The sequence below is a fragment of the Elephas maximus genome, chromosome 7 (assembly GCF_024166365.1).
Source record: "Elephas maximus indicus isolate mEleMax1 chromosome 7, mEleMax1 primary haplotype, whole genome shotgun sequence".
Lineage (NCBI taxonomy): Eukaryota > Metazoa > Chordata > Mammalia > Proboscidea > Elephantidae > Elephas > Elephas maximus.
This window is the reverse complement of record NC_064825.1, coordinates 55,137,343-55,152,051: the sequence shown is the minus strand read 5'-3', so window position 1 is coordinate 55,152,051 and position 14,709 is coordinate 55,137,343. Positions and strand designations below refer to the sequence as shown.

General features: G+C 39.8%; 1 protein-coding gene across 1 annotated transcript; it reads right to left on the bottom strand.

Annotated features, from left to right (window-relative positions):
- Nucleotides 1-12,336: 12,336 nt before the first annotated feature.
- LOC126079167 (olfactory receptor 51F2) lies at nucleotides 12,337-13,317 on the bottom strand. The gene has a single exon (XM_049890083.1). It carries the CDS (start codon nucleotides 13,285-13,287, stop codon nucleotides 12,337-12,339), a length of 951 nt encoding a protein of 316 aa, XP_049746040.1. The 5' UTR covers nucleotides 13,288-13,317.
- Nucleotides 13,318-14,709: the final 1,392 nt, after the last annotated feature.

The following is a 14,709-nucleotide window of genomic DNA, read 5'->3' as shown; positions in this document are numbered from 1 at the left end:
TCTGCCCTTGACATGGGAGTGGTGTTTGGAAAGAGGGGGGAAAGTGATAACCTATCCACCCTGTTTAGTGAGTGCCATCAGGATGGGTCATTTCAAAGATTCTGGATCTTTTCTTGAAAAGTTCCCAATCCTGACTCAAGTAATCCTAACACTGTTTTTTAGACTGTTTTATCATGCAAATAGCAACCTTATGTGTGTCAGAGTAGAACTGTACTCCATAGGGTTTTCAGTGGCTGATATTTTGGAAGTAGATTGCCAAGCCTTTCTTCCAAGGTGCTTCTGGGTAGACTCAAACCACCGACCTTTTGGTTAGCAGATGAAAGTGTTAACCATTGCACAACCCAGGGACGTGGGGTCACTATGAGTTGGAATTGACTCATAGGCAACTGCTTGGTTAGTTAGGTTATTATTCAAATACAAAGAAGAACCCCAACCCATATATGGTCCCCATCAACCCTCCCCCAAACATAGCTTGACTCCAAGGATTGGGAAACCCCAGAAGCATTTTTACCTCCATCCTTCTGAGAGGCTTTGGGTTGATCTCTATAAATTGCAGAGCCTTTACTGGGAGACATAAAATCATCCTTGGGAAATTCATTTCCAATCTTTAGGGCACCTACCAGGGTCCTGGCTACCTTATCTCAAAGCAAGGACAGGAAGGTCTAGATTTCTGCAGGTTCTTCAGCTTCTCTGCTCCAGCGCTCTGTTGGAGATCCACATCCTTATTTGTAACCCCATATTCTCCTCTAGCATAGGCAAACACTCCTGAGAATTAACAGACACCTGAGAACAATGAATTCACTTGCTTCATCGGTGTCTTTCACTAAGGGGCTTTCATAAGAAAATTCAGAAACCAAACAGTTCCATGGTCATAGCTTTAACTCTTGGCACTCTGCTCCCACAATAAGTACAGACTTCAGCTCATTTGGGAGAGTTGGTCTCACACATTGGTAATGACACACTGTATACAGCTATGGCTCTATCTAAGATTAAGCATATACCTTAATAGACTCCATCTAAGACTCCTTGGAAACTCTATGGGGCAGTTCTACTCTGTCCTATAGGGTCGCTATGAGTTGGAATCGACTCAACGGTACTGGGTTAGGTTTTTTAAGACTATCAGAGGTCAGAGACAGGCAAACATTAAACTGAATCCTCACAACAGATGTGTTCTGTTTGGTCATTGATAGGTCTGTATGTCTTTTTAAAGTAAATGGTTTTACATGGATCACTGTTGTTGCTGTATGCTGAGATGTTGAGTAGACTCTCACTCCTAGTGACCCTATAATGCAAGAGTATAACTGCCCCATAGGGTTTCCTAAGCCGAAATCTTTATGGCAGAGATGGCCAGGTCTTTTCTCTCGTGGGGTGGCTCGTGGATCTAACTGCCCACCTTTCAGTTAGCAGCCAAGTGCTTAACCATGTCACAACCAGGGTTCCTCAGGTGAATAATGACCTCTAACATTTGCCATAGGCTCTTCCTTTCTCTGTGTTCTTTCATTCAACCATTTCACATTAGCACCTGAAGACACTTAGTCTCACAGAACATGAAAAAGGGAAGCCCAGAGTTAAAAGCATTTTCTCAAATTTAGGAGAGAATCCCAATTTTTATCCATCTGACCACACTGAAAATAGGAAATAAATAAAAAGGTGTAATTTGGTTGCTGTGTTGTAGGGGATACCTGATTTTCAGATAAAGAGAATAGAAAACAAAGTCTAGCAAAGCATATTTGAGCTGTGTCTCATGAATCTAGTCTTTGGTTGTATATAAAAATGATAACTATAAAGACTATGGTGTGAGATGACTTTGTTATCTACATTGAAGACCCTGATAAAGATAATGGTGAGATTAGGACTTCCAAATCATAACTCACGGCATGCTGTGGAAGTCAGAGGGCCTCTACAGGGCTATTTACAGAAACCTTTATTTCCTTCAGCCATAGATCATATGGTTCTAGCAATCAGGCTCAGGATTTAACTGAAAGTGTGGTAGTCGCTATGAGTCGGAATTGACTCGATGGCAGTGGGTTTGGGTTTTTTGGTGGCAGATAGCAAGGCAGACTGAATGCTCAGTTTGTATAGGTTTGTCTGATAGAAGCAGAAGGCTGAAAAACACTAGAAATAAAAGAATGGAAAAACGATGGGCTCTGACTCCTGGGATGTTGATATTTGAATGAATAACACTGAGAACCTTGCCAACAGCAGCAGCTTCTCATTTTTCAGAAGGGATTCCATTTCTCCCTGTCAGCGGACCATACAAAAAACAAACCTGAGAACAATGTCACACAAAATGATGCTTTTCCTCGTTGCACCCAAGCAAATAAACAGTCAGACCTTCACAAACCTTGAGCAGGAAAATGTTATTGTCACTTAGGGAGGAAATAGCTTGTCCATGGAAATCATTGCAGAACCTACCAAACTGTGCTAGCCAGAATTGGGTAAAAACTTGTGGGAGTAGATTTTGAAGGTGTTAGACCCAAGGCAGCAGAGGAAGTGTGTGGTAGTATGAATATATGTTGACATAGAGGAGAATGAGTTCACTTATTCATCATTTAGGACTCAATAGTATGGCAAGGATACCTGAAAACTGTGCTACTATAGTTATGAGTTGGTTGTTTGAAGCTTGGATGTAATCACGACTTATAGAAAATTAGGTGGAGATTACAAAACTACTTCACACAATATAGAGGAAGGTGTTGGATTTGAGGAAGATGGATATCTTAGCATGGATTTTTTTTTTTTTTTTTAATGTAGGTCCAGAGGACACATGGCTGTTTTCTCTGAGAAGGAATAGAAAAGCATTCGTAAGAAGGGCTCTGGCATTTTTCAGTAGTTCAATATTTGCTATGCTCTGTATGTTGGGCTTGGCAGTGAAAGATGCTGCTATGACTGGGCTTCCTAATACCAATGAGGATGATGGGGTTCTGAGGCCACATGGCAGTACTTTAACCATTAGAAGCAAGGTGAATGTAATTACTGTAGAAGGTAGCAGAGCTGGAATGATGATCAGGGTAACTGGGCCCGTAGGGATATACACAGAAGTCTGGAGATTGCTGAAAAAATAGTTGGTCAGGGACTGGAACAAGCACCTTTGGAAGGTGAGAGATAATGAAGTCTGGAGAACACTGGAATATAGAACAGAAAGCAAAATAATTTCATTTACACAAGACCCAGTATTGAGTAACAATGATGTGCATTTAAGGATTCACTCTACAGCATGGGTATTTTGAAAGCATGCAGCAGAGAATCAGAGTTAAGGAAAACAACCTAATTGAAGTGTTTTTTGTGTGTGATTCAGAAAAGAACAAATGGCTTATTGACAAAGATTCTCACAATAAATCTGACTTGTATGTATAGTCCGAATGAGTAGTTTATGCAAGTCTTATATTGCTTGTAAATATGAATTATTGTTCACATACATTATCTCAATTGATCTTGAAAACAAAGTCACAATTTAGATGGTACTGGTGGCAAAGTGGTTAAGAGCTGTGGCTGCTAACCAAAAGGTTGGCGGTTTGAATTCACTAGGCGCTCATTGGAAACTCTATGGGCCAGTTCTACTCTGTTCTGTAGGGTCACTATAAGTCGGAATCCACTCCACGGCAGTGTTTTTTTTTGTTGTTGTTGTTGTTGTTGTTTAATATGGCTTTAGGAGCCCTGATGACTTAGTGGTTAAGAGCTTGTTTGCTAGCCAGAAGGTTGGCAGTTTGAATCCACCAGCTGCTCCTCGAAAACCCTATGGGGCATTTCTACCCTGTCCTACAGGGTCACTATGAGTCAAAATCAAATCGACGGCAACAGGTTTGTATTTTTGGTTTTGGAATACAGATTTAAGAAACCCTGGGGGTATAGTGGTTAAGTATTTGACTGATAACCAAAAGGTCTGCAGTTTGAACCCACCAGTTGCTCTGTAGCAGAAGGATGTGGCAGTCTGCTTCTGTGAAAATTTACAGTCTTGGAAACCCTGTGGGGCAGTTGTACTCTGTCCTTTAGCGTAACTGTGAGTCAGAATTGACTCAATGGCAATGGGTTAATATGGATTTACTGAGAAGGAAATGGACTAAACAAAAAGCATATAGCCTATAAATTGAATAGCCTAGACTCTTTTTGTGTGTGTGTATGCTTTAAGTGAAAGTTTACAAGCCAGTTTCTCATACAAAAACTTATACACACATTGTTATGTGACCCTAGTTGCTCTCCCTACGTGACAGCATACTCCTTCTCTCCACGCTGTATTTCTCATGTCCATTCAACCAGCAACTCTCTCCCTCTGCCTTCTCATCTCACCATCCAGACAGGAGCTTGCCCACATAGTCTCATGCGTCTACTTGAGCTAAGAAGCACTCTCCTCACCAGTATCATTTTATGTCTTATAGGCCAGTCTAATATTTGCCTGAAGAGTTGGCTTTAAGAATGGTTTAGTTTTGGGCTAACAGACAGTCTGGGAGCCATGACCTCTGGGGTCCCTGCAGTCTCAGTCACACCATTAAGCCTGGTCTTTTTATGAGAATTTGAGGTCTGCATCCCACTGTTCTCCTGCTCCATCAGGGATTTTCTGTTGTGTTCCCTGTCAGGGCAGTCATCCATTATAGCCAGGTACCATCTAGCTCTTCTGATCTCAGGGTGATGTAGTCTCTGGTTTATTTGGTCCTTTATGTCTCTTGGGTTCATATTGACCTTGTGTCTTTTGTGTTCTTCATTCTCCTTTGCTCCAGATAGATTGAGAACAACTGATGCATCTTAGATGGCCGCTGCTAGCTTTTAAGACCCCAGGCACCACTCACCAAAGTGAGATGCAGAATGTTTTCTTAATACACTGTATTTTGCCAGTTGACCTAGATGTCCCCTGAAACTATGGTCCCCAGACCCCTGTCCCTGCTACTCTGTCCCTCAAAGTGTGAGGTTGTATTCAGGAAACTTTTTAGCTTTTGTATCAGTCCAGTGGTGCTGACTTCAACTGTATTGTGTTTTGTCCTTCCATTCACTTAAAATAATTCTTGTCTACTATATAATTAGTGAATGCCCTTCTGCCTCCCTCCCCACACTCATAAGCATCAAAGAATGTTTTCTTCTGTGTTTAAACATTTTCTTGGGTTCTTATAATAGTGGTCCTTTTGCAGCTGACTAATTTCACTCACCATAATGCCTTCCAGATTCCTCCATGTTATGAGATGTTTCGCAGATCCATCGGTGTTCTTTATCGTTGCCTAGCATTCCATTGTGTGAATATACCATAATTTGTTTATCCATTCATTCATTGATGGGCACCTTGGTTGTTTCCTACTTTTTGCTATTGTAAACAGTGCTGCAGCAGACATGGCTGTGCATATATCTATTCATGTGAAGGCTCTTGTTTCTCTGGGATATATTCCAAGGAGTGGGATTGCTAGATTGTACAGTAGTTCTATTTCTAGCATTGCTAATGTCAGACAGATGCTGACTGAAAGCAGAGAAATACCAGAAAGATGTTTACTTGTGTTTTATTGACTATGCAAAGGTATTTGACTGTGTGGATTATAACAATTTACGGATGACATTGCGAAGAATGGGAATTCCAGAACACTTAATTGTGCTCATGAGGAACCTGTACATAGATAGGACAGAGCAAGGGGATACTGCATGATTTAAAGTCAGGAAAGCTGTGTGTCAGGGTTGTATCCCTATGCCATATCTATTCAATCTGTATGCTGAGCAAATAATCTGAGAAGCTGGACTATATGAAGAAGAATGGGACATCAAGATTGGAGGAAGACTTATTAATAACCTGTGTTACACAGATGACACAAACTTGCTTGCTGTAAGTGAAAAGGACTTGAAGCACTTACTGATGAAGATCGAAGACTATAACTTTCAGTATGGATTACACCTCAACATAAAGAAAACAAAAATCCTCACAACTGGACCAATGAGCAACATCATGATAAACAGAGAAAAGATAGAAGTTGTCAAGGATTTCATTTTACTTGGATCCACAATCAACACCCTTGGAAGCAGCAGTCAGGCAATTGAAAGATGCATTGCATTCGGCAAATCTGCTGCAAAAGACCTCTTTAAAGTGTTGAAAACCAAACATGTCACCTGACCCAAACCATGGTATTTTCAATTGCCTCATATTCACGTGAATGCTGGACAATGAATAAGAAGACCAAGAAAGAATTGACTCCTTTGAATTGTCCTGTTGGTGAAGAATATTGAATATACCATTGTCATGGATTCAGTTGTGTCCCCCCCAAAATATGTGTCATCCTGGTTAGGCCCTGATTCCCAGTATTGTGTGGTTGCCCTCCATTTTGTGATTGTAATTTTATGTTAAAAGGATTAGGGTGGGATTGTAACACCACCCTTACTCAGGTCATCTCCCCGATCCAGTATAAAGGGAGTTTCTCTGGGGTGTGGCCTGTACCACCTTTTATCTCTCAAGAGATAAAAGGAAAGGGAAGCAAGTAGAGAGTTGGGGACCTCATATCACCAAGAAAGCAGTGCCAGGAGCAGAGCATGTCCTTTGGATCCAGGTCCTTGCCTGAAGAAGCTTCTAGTCCGGGAGAACATTGATGGGAAGGCCAATAGAAAGAGAATGCCTTCCCCTGGAGCTGATGCCCTGAATTTGGACTTTTAGCCTACTTTACTGTGAGGAAATAAATTTCTCTTTGTTAAAGCCATCCACTTGTGGTAATTCTGTTATAGCAGCACTAGATGACTAAGACAACCATGGGCTGCTAAAAGGACAAATGAATCTGTCCTGGAAGAAGTACAACCAGAACGCTCCTTAGAATCAAGGATAGAGAGACTGTGTCTTACATATTTTGGGTATGTTGTGAGGAAGGATCAGTGCCTGGATAGGGACATTATGTTTGGTAAAGTAGAGGGTCAGCAAAAAAGAGGAAGACCCTCATTGAGATGGATTGACACAGTGGCTGCAACAATGGGCTCAAGGATAGCAAGGATGGTAAGCTTGGTGCAGGACCGGACAGTGTTTCCATCTGTGGTACATAGTGTCACTATGAGTCGGAATCGACTTGACAGCACTTAACAACAACAACAAGGAAGCGCCAGATCGATTTCCAAAGTGGTTGTACCATTTTACATTCCCACCAGCAGTATGTAAGTGTTCCAGTCTCTCCACAACCTCTCCAACATTTATTATTTTGTGTTTTTTGGATTAATGCCTGCCTTGATGGGGTAGGATGGTATCCCATTGTGTTACCACAAATCACGGATTCCAGCCACCTGCCGCAAAGCCAATACTGTGACAGGAGGAGGTAAGCAGTAAGAGGGCTTTACCGCATTCCGGTATTCAAGAGACTGGTGCAGCTGGTGTAATAAAAGAATGTTTTCAGAGATTATTTAAAGCATCATTATGCCATTAGTTATGTCGTTATGTCAAATTCTCAATCGCCCATTGTGAATAGGAGAAAACATGTTGTAAGGTGTTAGGATGTTTGTTAAGAGTGGAACAGGCTGTTCAGCCATATCTTGAACAGGACCTGTGCCATTTTCTAAAGACTAGAGATTAATCACAGCTTATACAGCTATATTAAAACAAACGAGGAAATATATTCTCTCTAATACTAAAACGCTGGAGAAAAGTATTTTCTCTACTTCAATTATAGTTTTGATTTACATTTCTCTAATGGATAATGGAAACCCTGGTGGCATAGTGGTTAAGTGCTATGGCTGCTAACCAAGTGGTCGGCAGTCCAAATCCGCCAGGCACTCCTTGGAAACTCTATGGGACAGTTCTACTCTGTCCTACAGAGCCTCTATGAGTCGCGGTGGTTTTGGTTTAGTTGGGTTTTTAATGGCTAATGATTTTTAATAGCGTTTCCTCATGTATCTGTTTGGCACCGTAATATCTTCTTTGGTGAAGTGTCTGTTCATATCCTTTGCCCATATTTTAATTAGGTTCTTTGTGTTTTTGTTGTTGAGGTTTTGCAGTATCTTGTAGGCTTTAGAGATTAGATGCTGATCGGATTTGTCGCAGCCAAAAACTTTTTCCCAGTCTGTAGGTTGTCTTTTTACTCTTTTGGTAAAGGCTTTAAATAAGCATAACATAAGTGTTAGATTTTTAGAAGCTCCCAGTTATGTAGTTTCTCTTCTGGTGTTTGCGCATTGTTAGTAATGTTTTGTGTACTGTTTATGCCATGTATTAGGGCTCCTAGCCTTGTCCCTATTTTTTCTTCCATAATCTTTATCATTTTAGATTTTATATTTAGGTCTTTGATCCATTTTGAGTTAGTTTTTGTGCATGGTGTGAAGTATGGGTCTTGTTTCATTTTTTTGAAGATGGGTATCCAGTTATGCCAGCACCATTTGTTAAAGAGACTGTCTTTTCCCCATTTAATGGCCTTTAGGCCTTGTCAAATATCAACTGCTCATAGGTGGATGAATTTATGTCTAGATTCTCAATTCTGTTCCAGTGGTCTATGTATCTGTTGTTGTACCAGCACCAGGCTGTTTTGATTACTGTGGCAGTATAATAGGGTCTAAAATTAGGTAGAGTGAGGCTTCCCACTTTGTTCTTCTTTTTCAGTAATGCTTTACTTCTTCGGGGCCTCTTTCTCTTCCATATGAAATTGGTGATTTGTTTCTCCATCTCATTAAAAAATGGCTTTGGAATTTGGGTCAGGATTGCATTGTAGCTGTAGATCTCTTTGGGTAGAATAGATGTTTTCACAATGTTTGGCCTTCCTATCCATGAGCAAGGTATGTTTTCCACTTATGTAGGTCTCTTGGTTTCTTGCAGTTTGTTTATATACTTCTTTTATGTCTCTGGTTAGATTTATTTCTAAGCATTTTATCTTTTGGGGGGCTATTGTAAATGGTATTGATTTGTTGATTTCTTCCTCGACATGCTCTTTGTTGGCGTAGAGGAATCCAACTGATTTTTGTATGTTTATCTTGTATCCTGATACTTTACTGTAATCTTCTATTAGTTCTAATAGTTTTCTTGTGGATTCTTTAGGGTTTTCTGTGTATAAAATCATATCATCTGCAAGTAAGATACTATTACTTTTTCCTTAACAATTTGGATGCCCTTTATTTCTTATTCTAGCCTAATTACTCTGGCCAGGACCTCCAACACAAAGTTGAATAAGAATGGTGATAAAAGGCATCCTTGTCTGGTTCCCATTCTCAAGGGGAATGCTTTCAGACTCTCTCCATTTAGGGTGATGTTGGCTGTTGGCTTTGCACAAATGCCCTTTATTATGTTGAGGGATTTTCCTTATGTTCTTACTTTACTGAGAGTTTTTATCATGAACAGGTGTTGGACTTTGTCAAATGCCTTTTCTGCATCAATCAATACAATCATGTGGTTCTTGTCTTTTATTTATGTGGCGGATACCACTGATTGTTTTTCTAATGTTGAACCTTCCCTGCGTACCTGGTATGAATCCCACTTGGTCATGGTGAGTTAATTTTTTGATATGTTGTTGAATTCTATTGGCTAAAATTTTGTTGAGGATTTTTGCGTCTAAGTTCATGAGGGATATTTGTCTGTAATTTTCTTTTTTTGTGGTGTCTTTACCTGATTTTGGTATCAGGGTTATGCTGTCTTCATAGAATGAGTTTGGGAGTATTCCATCCTTTTCTATATTCTGAAATACCTTTAGTAGTAGTGCTGTTAACTCTTCTCTGAAACTTTGATAGAATTCGCCTGTGAACCCATCAGGGCCAGGGCTTTTTTTGCTGTTGTAAGATTTTTAGTTATCTTTTCAATCCCTTCTTTTGTTAGAGGGTTATTTAGCTGCTCTACCTCTGTTTGTGTTAGTTTAGGTAGGTAGTGTGTTTCTAGAGATTTGTCCATTTGGTCTAGGTTTTCAAATTTGTTAGAGTATAATTTTTCATGGTATTCTGTTATGACTCTTTTCATTTCAGTTGGGTCTGTTGTGATATCACCCATCTCATTTCTTATTTGGCTTATTTACTTCCTGTCTTGTTTTTCTTTTCTCAGTTTTACCAATGGTTTGTCAATTTTATCAATCTATTCAAAGAAACAGCTTTTGGTCTTTTGATTGTTTTTCTATTCTCTATTTCATTTAATTCTGCTCTAATGTTTATTATTTGCTTTCCTCTGCTGCCCAAGTGTTTTGTTTTCTTTTGTTTTTTTGCTCTTCTCTTTCTATTTGTTTGAGTTGTTGGGTTAATTCTTTGATTTTGTCCCTTTCTTCCTTTTGGATGTGTACATTCATTGCTATAAATTGACTTCTGAGCACTGCTTTTGTTGTATCCCAAAGGATATGTTTTCATTCTTATCAGATCCTATGGATTTCTTTATTCTGTCCCTAATTTCTTCTACAACCCAATAGTTTTCGAGCAAGGTGTTGTTCAGTTTCTGTGTGTGTGTGTGTGTGTTTTCCTTGCTTTTTTCTGTTTTTGCTTTCTACTTTTATGGTTTTATGGTCAGAAAAGATGCTTTGCAATATTTCAATGTTTTGGATTCTGTTAACGCTTGCTTTATGGCCTAACGTGTGGTCTATTCTGGAGAATGTTCCATGTGTATTGGAAAAGAAAGTATACTTGGCAGCTGTTGGGTGGAGTGTTCTGTATATGTCTATGAGGTCAAGTTGGTTGATTGTGGCATTTAGATCTTCCATGTCTGTACTGAGCTTCTTTATGAATGTTATGTCATTCACTGAAAGTAGTGTGTTGAAGTCTCCTACTATTATTGTGGAGCTATCTCTCTTTTCAATGCTGTTAGAGTTTTTTTTTTACATATTTTGGAGCCCTGTCATTGGGTTGGGTAGGTAAATATTTATTATGGTTATGCCCTCCTGGTGTATTGACCCTCTAATCATTATATAGTGTCCTTCCTTATCCTTTGTGGTGGATTTAACTTTAAATTCTATTTTGTCAGAAATTAATATAGCCACTCCTGCTCTTTTTTGGTCGTGGTTTGCTTGATATATTTTTTCCATCCTTTGAATTTTAGTTTATTTTTGTCTTTAAGTCTAAGGTGTGTCTCTTGTAGGCAGCATATAGATGGATCATTTTTTTTTTTTAATCCATTCTGCCACTCTCTCTTTATTGGTGCATTTAGTCTATTTACATTCAGCATAATTATTGACTGGTATGAGTTTATTGCTGTCATTTTGATGTCTTTTTTTCTGTATATGTTGTTGACAGTTTCTTTGTTCCACTTAATTTTCTGTACTGAGTTGTTTATCTTTACATATTTTCTTTTCCTCTTTTTCATTGTTGTTGAGTTTATATTTGCTGAGTCTTTATATTTTTCTTTTCTTTTTTCATTTGATGTATAGGACTGTTAGTTTCCTTCGTGGTTACCTTAATATCTACCCCTATTTTTCGAAGCTTAAACCAATCTCTTATTTCTTTATCTCTCTTTGACTTCCTCTCCATATGAAAGACATATGACCACATTTTTTAATCCCTCTTTTTTGTTTTAAAGTTGTCATCTTTTACACAATGACCTCTCTGTTTCCCTGTTTTGAGCATTTTAGATTTGATTTATTTTTGTGTTTTCCCTATCTGGGTTGATATGTCGTTGCTTTGTCCTATGTTCTTGGGTTGATATCTGATATTATCGTCTTTCTAACCGGAGGACTCCCTTTAGTATTTCTTGTAATTTTGATTTGGTTTTGCAAATTCCCTAACCTTCTGTTTGTCTGGAAATGTCCTAATTTTACCATCTTATTTGAGAGACAATTTTGCTGGATATATAATTCTTGGCTGGCAATTGTTTTTCCTTCAAGGCTTTATATATGTCATCCCATTGCCTTCTTGCCTTCCTGGTTACTGCTGAGACATCTGAGCTTATTCTTCTTATTGACTCTCCTTTGTAGGTGACTTTTCATTTATCCCTAGCAGCTCTTAAAATTATCTTTGGTTTTGGAAGGTTTGATTATAATATGTCTCGGTTATTTTCTTTTGGGATCTACCTTGTGTGGGGTTTGATGAGCATCTTGGATATACATCTTCTCATCTTTCGTGATATCAGGGAAGTTTTCCGCCAACAAAACTTCAACAATTGTCTGTATTTTCTGTTATCCCACACCCCTTCTCCCACATTCTGGCGCTCCAATCTCTTGTGGGTTATTTGTCTTGATAAAGCCCCACATACTTCTTAGGGTTTCTTCACTTTTTTAATTCTTTTATCTGATTTTTCCTCATATATGTTATTGCCAGGTGCTTTATCTTCAGTCTTACTAATTCTGACTTCCATTGCCTCAACTCAGCTCTTAAGACTTTCTATTGAATTGTCTAATTGAATAGCTTAGACTCTTAAAGGCATGTCTAGGCACTTTGGGGACAATTACCTCATCCTACCAAAGCACTCTTTCTTAAATGGCTGCATCTCTACTCTGTGATAACTAATAATTAGATTTGAACCTGTTTCTGAATTAAGACCTTGATAATAGCCTTTCGAATTGGCTTAGTCTTCACACTGTAGAGAATAGGGTTGAGCACAGGAGGGATGAGCAGGAAGATATTGGCCATTGTGGTGTGAACAAATGGAGGTGCTGAATGGCCATAGCGATGGACAAGAGATAAACTGATGAGGGGGATGTAGAAGATGGCAACAGCAGTGATGTGGGATATGCAGGTGTTGAAGGCTTTCTGCCGCTCTTCTAAGGAAGCAATGCTGAGAACAGATCGGACAATCAAGACATAGGAGAGCAGGATGCAAGGGCAGTCAAACCCTGTGGTGGAGAAGAGTGCGAACAGACCAAGAATGCTGTTGATTCTGTTGTCTGTGCATGAGAGCTGAATGAGATCAACATGATAGCAGTAAGAATGGGAGAGGACCATAGACCTGCAGAAGGACAATCTCTTGACAAAAAGCACAACTGGCAACATAACAACAACATTCCTTATCAGCATGCTCATCCCAATCTGGGTAATCCTAGCATTAGTGAGGATAGTGATATAATGAAGTGGGTCACATATGGCCACAAAGCGATCAAAGGCCATGGCCAGCAGAACTCCAGACTCCATAAAAGTAAATCCGTGGAGAAAGAACATCTGTGCGATGCAGGCATTTAAGTTGATCTCCCGGGCTTCAAACCAGAAGACACCAAGAGTAGTGGAAAGTGTACACAAGGACAAGCCCAAGTCTGTGGCTGAAAGCATGGAGAGGAAATAATACATGGGTTCGTGGAGGTTCCGTTCATGGAAGACCACAAACAGGATCATGCTGTTCCCAGAGAGGGCGACCATATACAGGAGGCAAAAAGGGATGGAGATCCAGACCTGGGCTGCTCTCAGTCCTGGAATACCCATCAGGAGGAAGGTCAGAGGCTGATCATTGGTATTATTGAGGACCAACATAGTGAGAGACTGAGAAGACAGGGATATTTGAATAATTGTACACAACAAATAATAAATACATACAGCTTATAACTTATAACATGTTTTTGGCTCTCAGAGATCCACTGAATAACTGTTGTTAATTGTGCTCAAGGGAAACCTGTATATAGATCAAGAGGCAGTTGTTCAAACAGAACAAGGGAATACCGGGTGATTTAAAATCAGGGCAAGTATGCATCAGGGTTGTATCTTTTCTTATTAGATCTGTAGGCTGAGCAAATAATCTGAGAAGCTGGACTACATGAAGAAGAACACAGCATCAAAACTGGAGGAAGATTCACTAACAATCTGCAAAATGCAGATGGTACAACCTTCTTGCTGAAAGTGAAAAGGATTTGAAGCACATACTGATGAAGATCAAAGACTACCGTCTTCAGTGTGGATTATACCTCAAGAAAAAGAACAAAAATTCACGAGAAAGACCCCAGTGGTCATGGTCCCCAGACCTTCTGCTGGCCCAGGACAGGAACCATTCCTGAAGCCAACTCTTCAGACATAGATTGGACTGGACAGTGAGTTGGAGAGGGATGCTGGTGAGGAGTGAGCTTCTGGGATCAGGTGGACACTTGAGACTATGTTGGCATCTCCTGCCTGGGGGGAGATGACAGGGTGGAGGGGGTTAGAAGCTGGTGAAATGGGCACGAAAAGAGAGAGTGCAGGGAGAAAGCGGGCTGTCTCATTAGGGGGAGAGTAATTGGTAGTGTGTAGCTAGGTGTATATGGGTTTTTGTGTGAGAGACTGACTAGGCTTGATTTGTAAACTTTCACTTAAAGGACAATAAAAATTATTTTTAAAAAAAAATTCTCTAGTGGACCAATAAGCAAATTCATGATAAGCAGAGAAAAGATTGAAGTTGTCAAGAATTTCATTTTACTTGGATCCACATTCAACACCCACGGAAGCGGCAGTCAAGAAACAAAACAATGCATTGCATTGGGCAAATCTGCTGCAAAAGACCTCTTAAAAGTGTTAAAAAGCAAAGGCATTAGTTTGTGGACTAAGGTGGGCCCAACCCAAGCCATGATTTTTCAATCTTTTCATATGCATATGAAAGCTTGACAATGAATAAGGAAGACTAAAGAATTGATGCCTTTGAATTATGTTGTTGGCGAGAAATATTGAATATACCATGGACTGCCAGAAGAATGAACAAATCTGTCTTGGAAGAAGTATAGCCAGAATGCTCCTTCGAAGGGAGGATGGTGAGACTTTGTCCCATGTGCTTTGGACATGTTATAAGGAGGGACCAGTACAAAAGAGGAAGACCCTCAATGAGATGAACTGGCAGTGGTTCCAACAATGGGCCCAAACATAGCAAGATTGTGAGGATGGCTCAGGACCTGACAGTGTTTCATTCTCTTGTACATAGGGTCACCTTGACTA

Bases quoted from the DNA above. Each gene is read 5' to 3' on its own strand.
- LOC126079167 (XM_049890083.1), bottom strand. From the start codon at position 13,287: ATGTTGGTCCTCAATAATACCAATGATCAGCCTCTGACCTTCCTCCTG.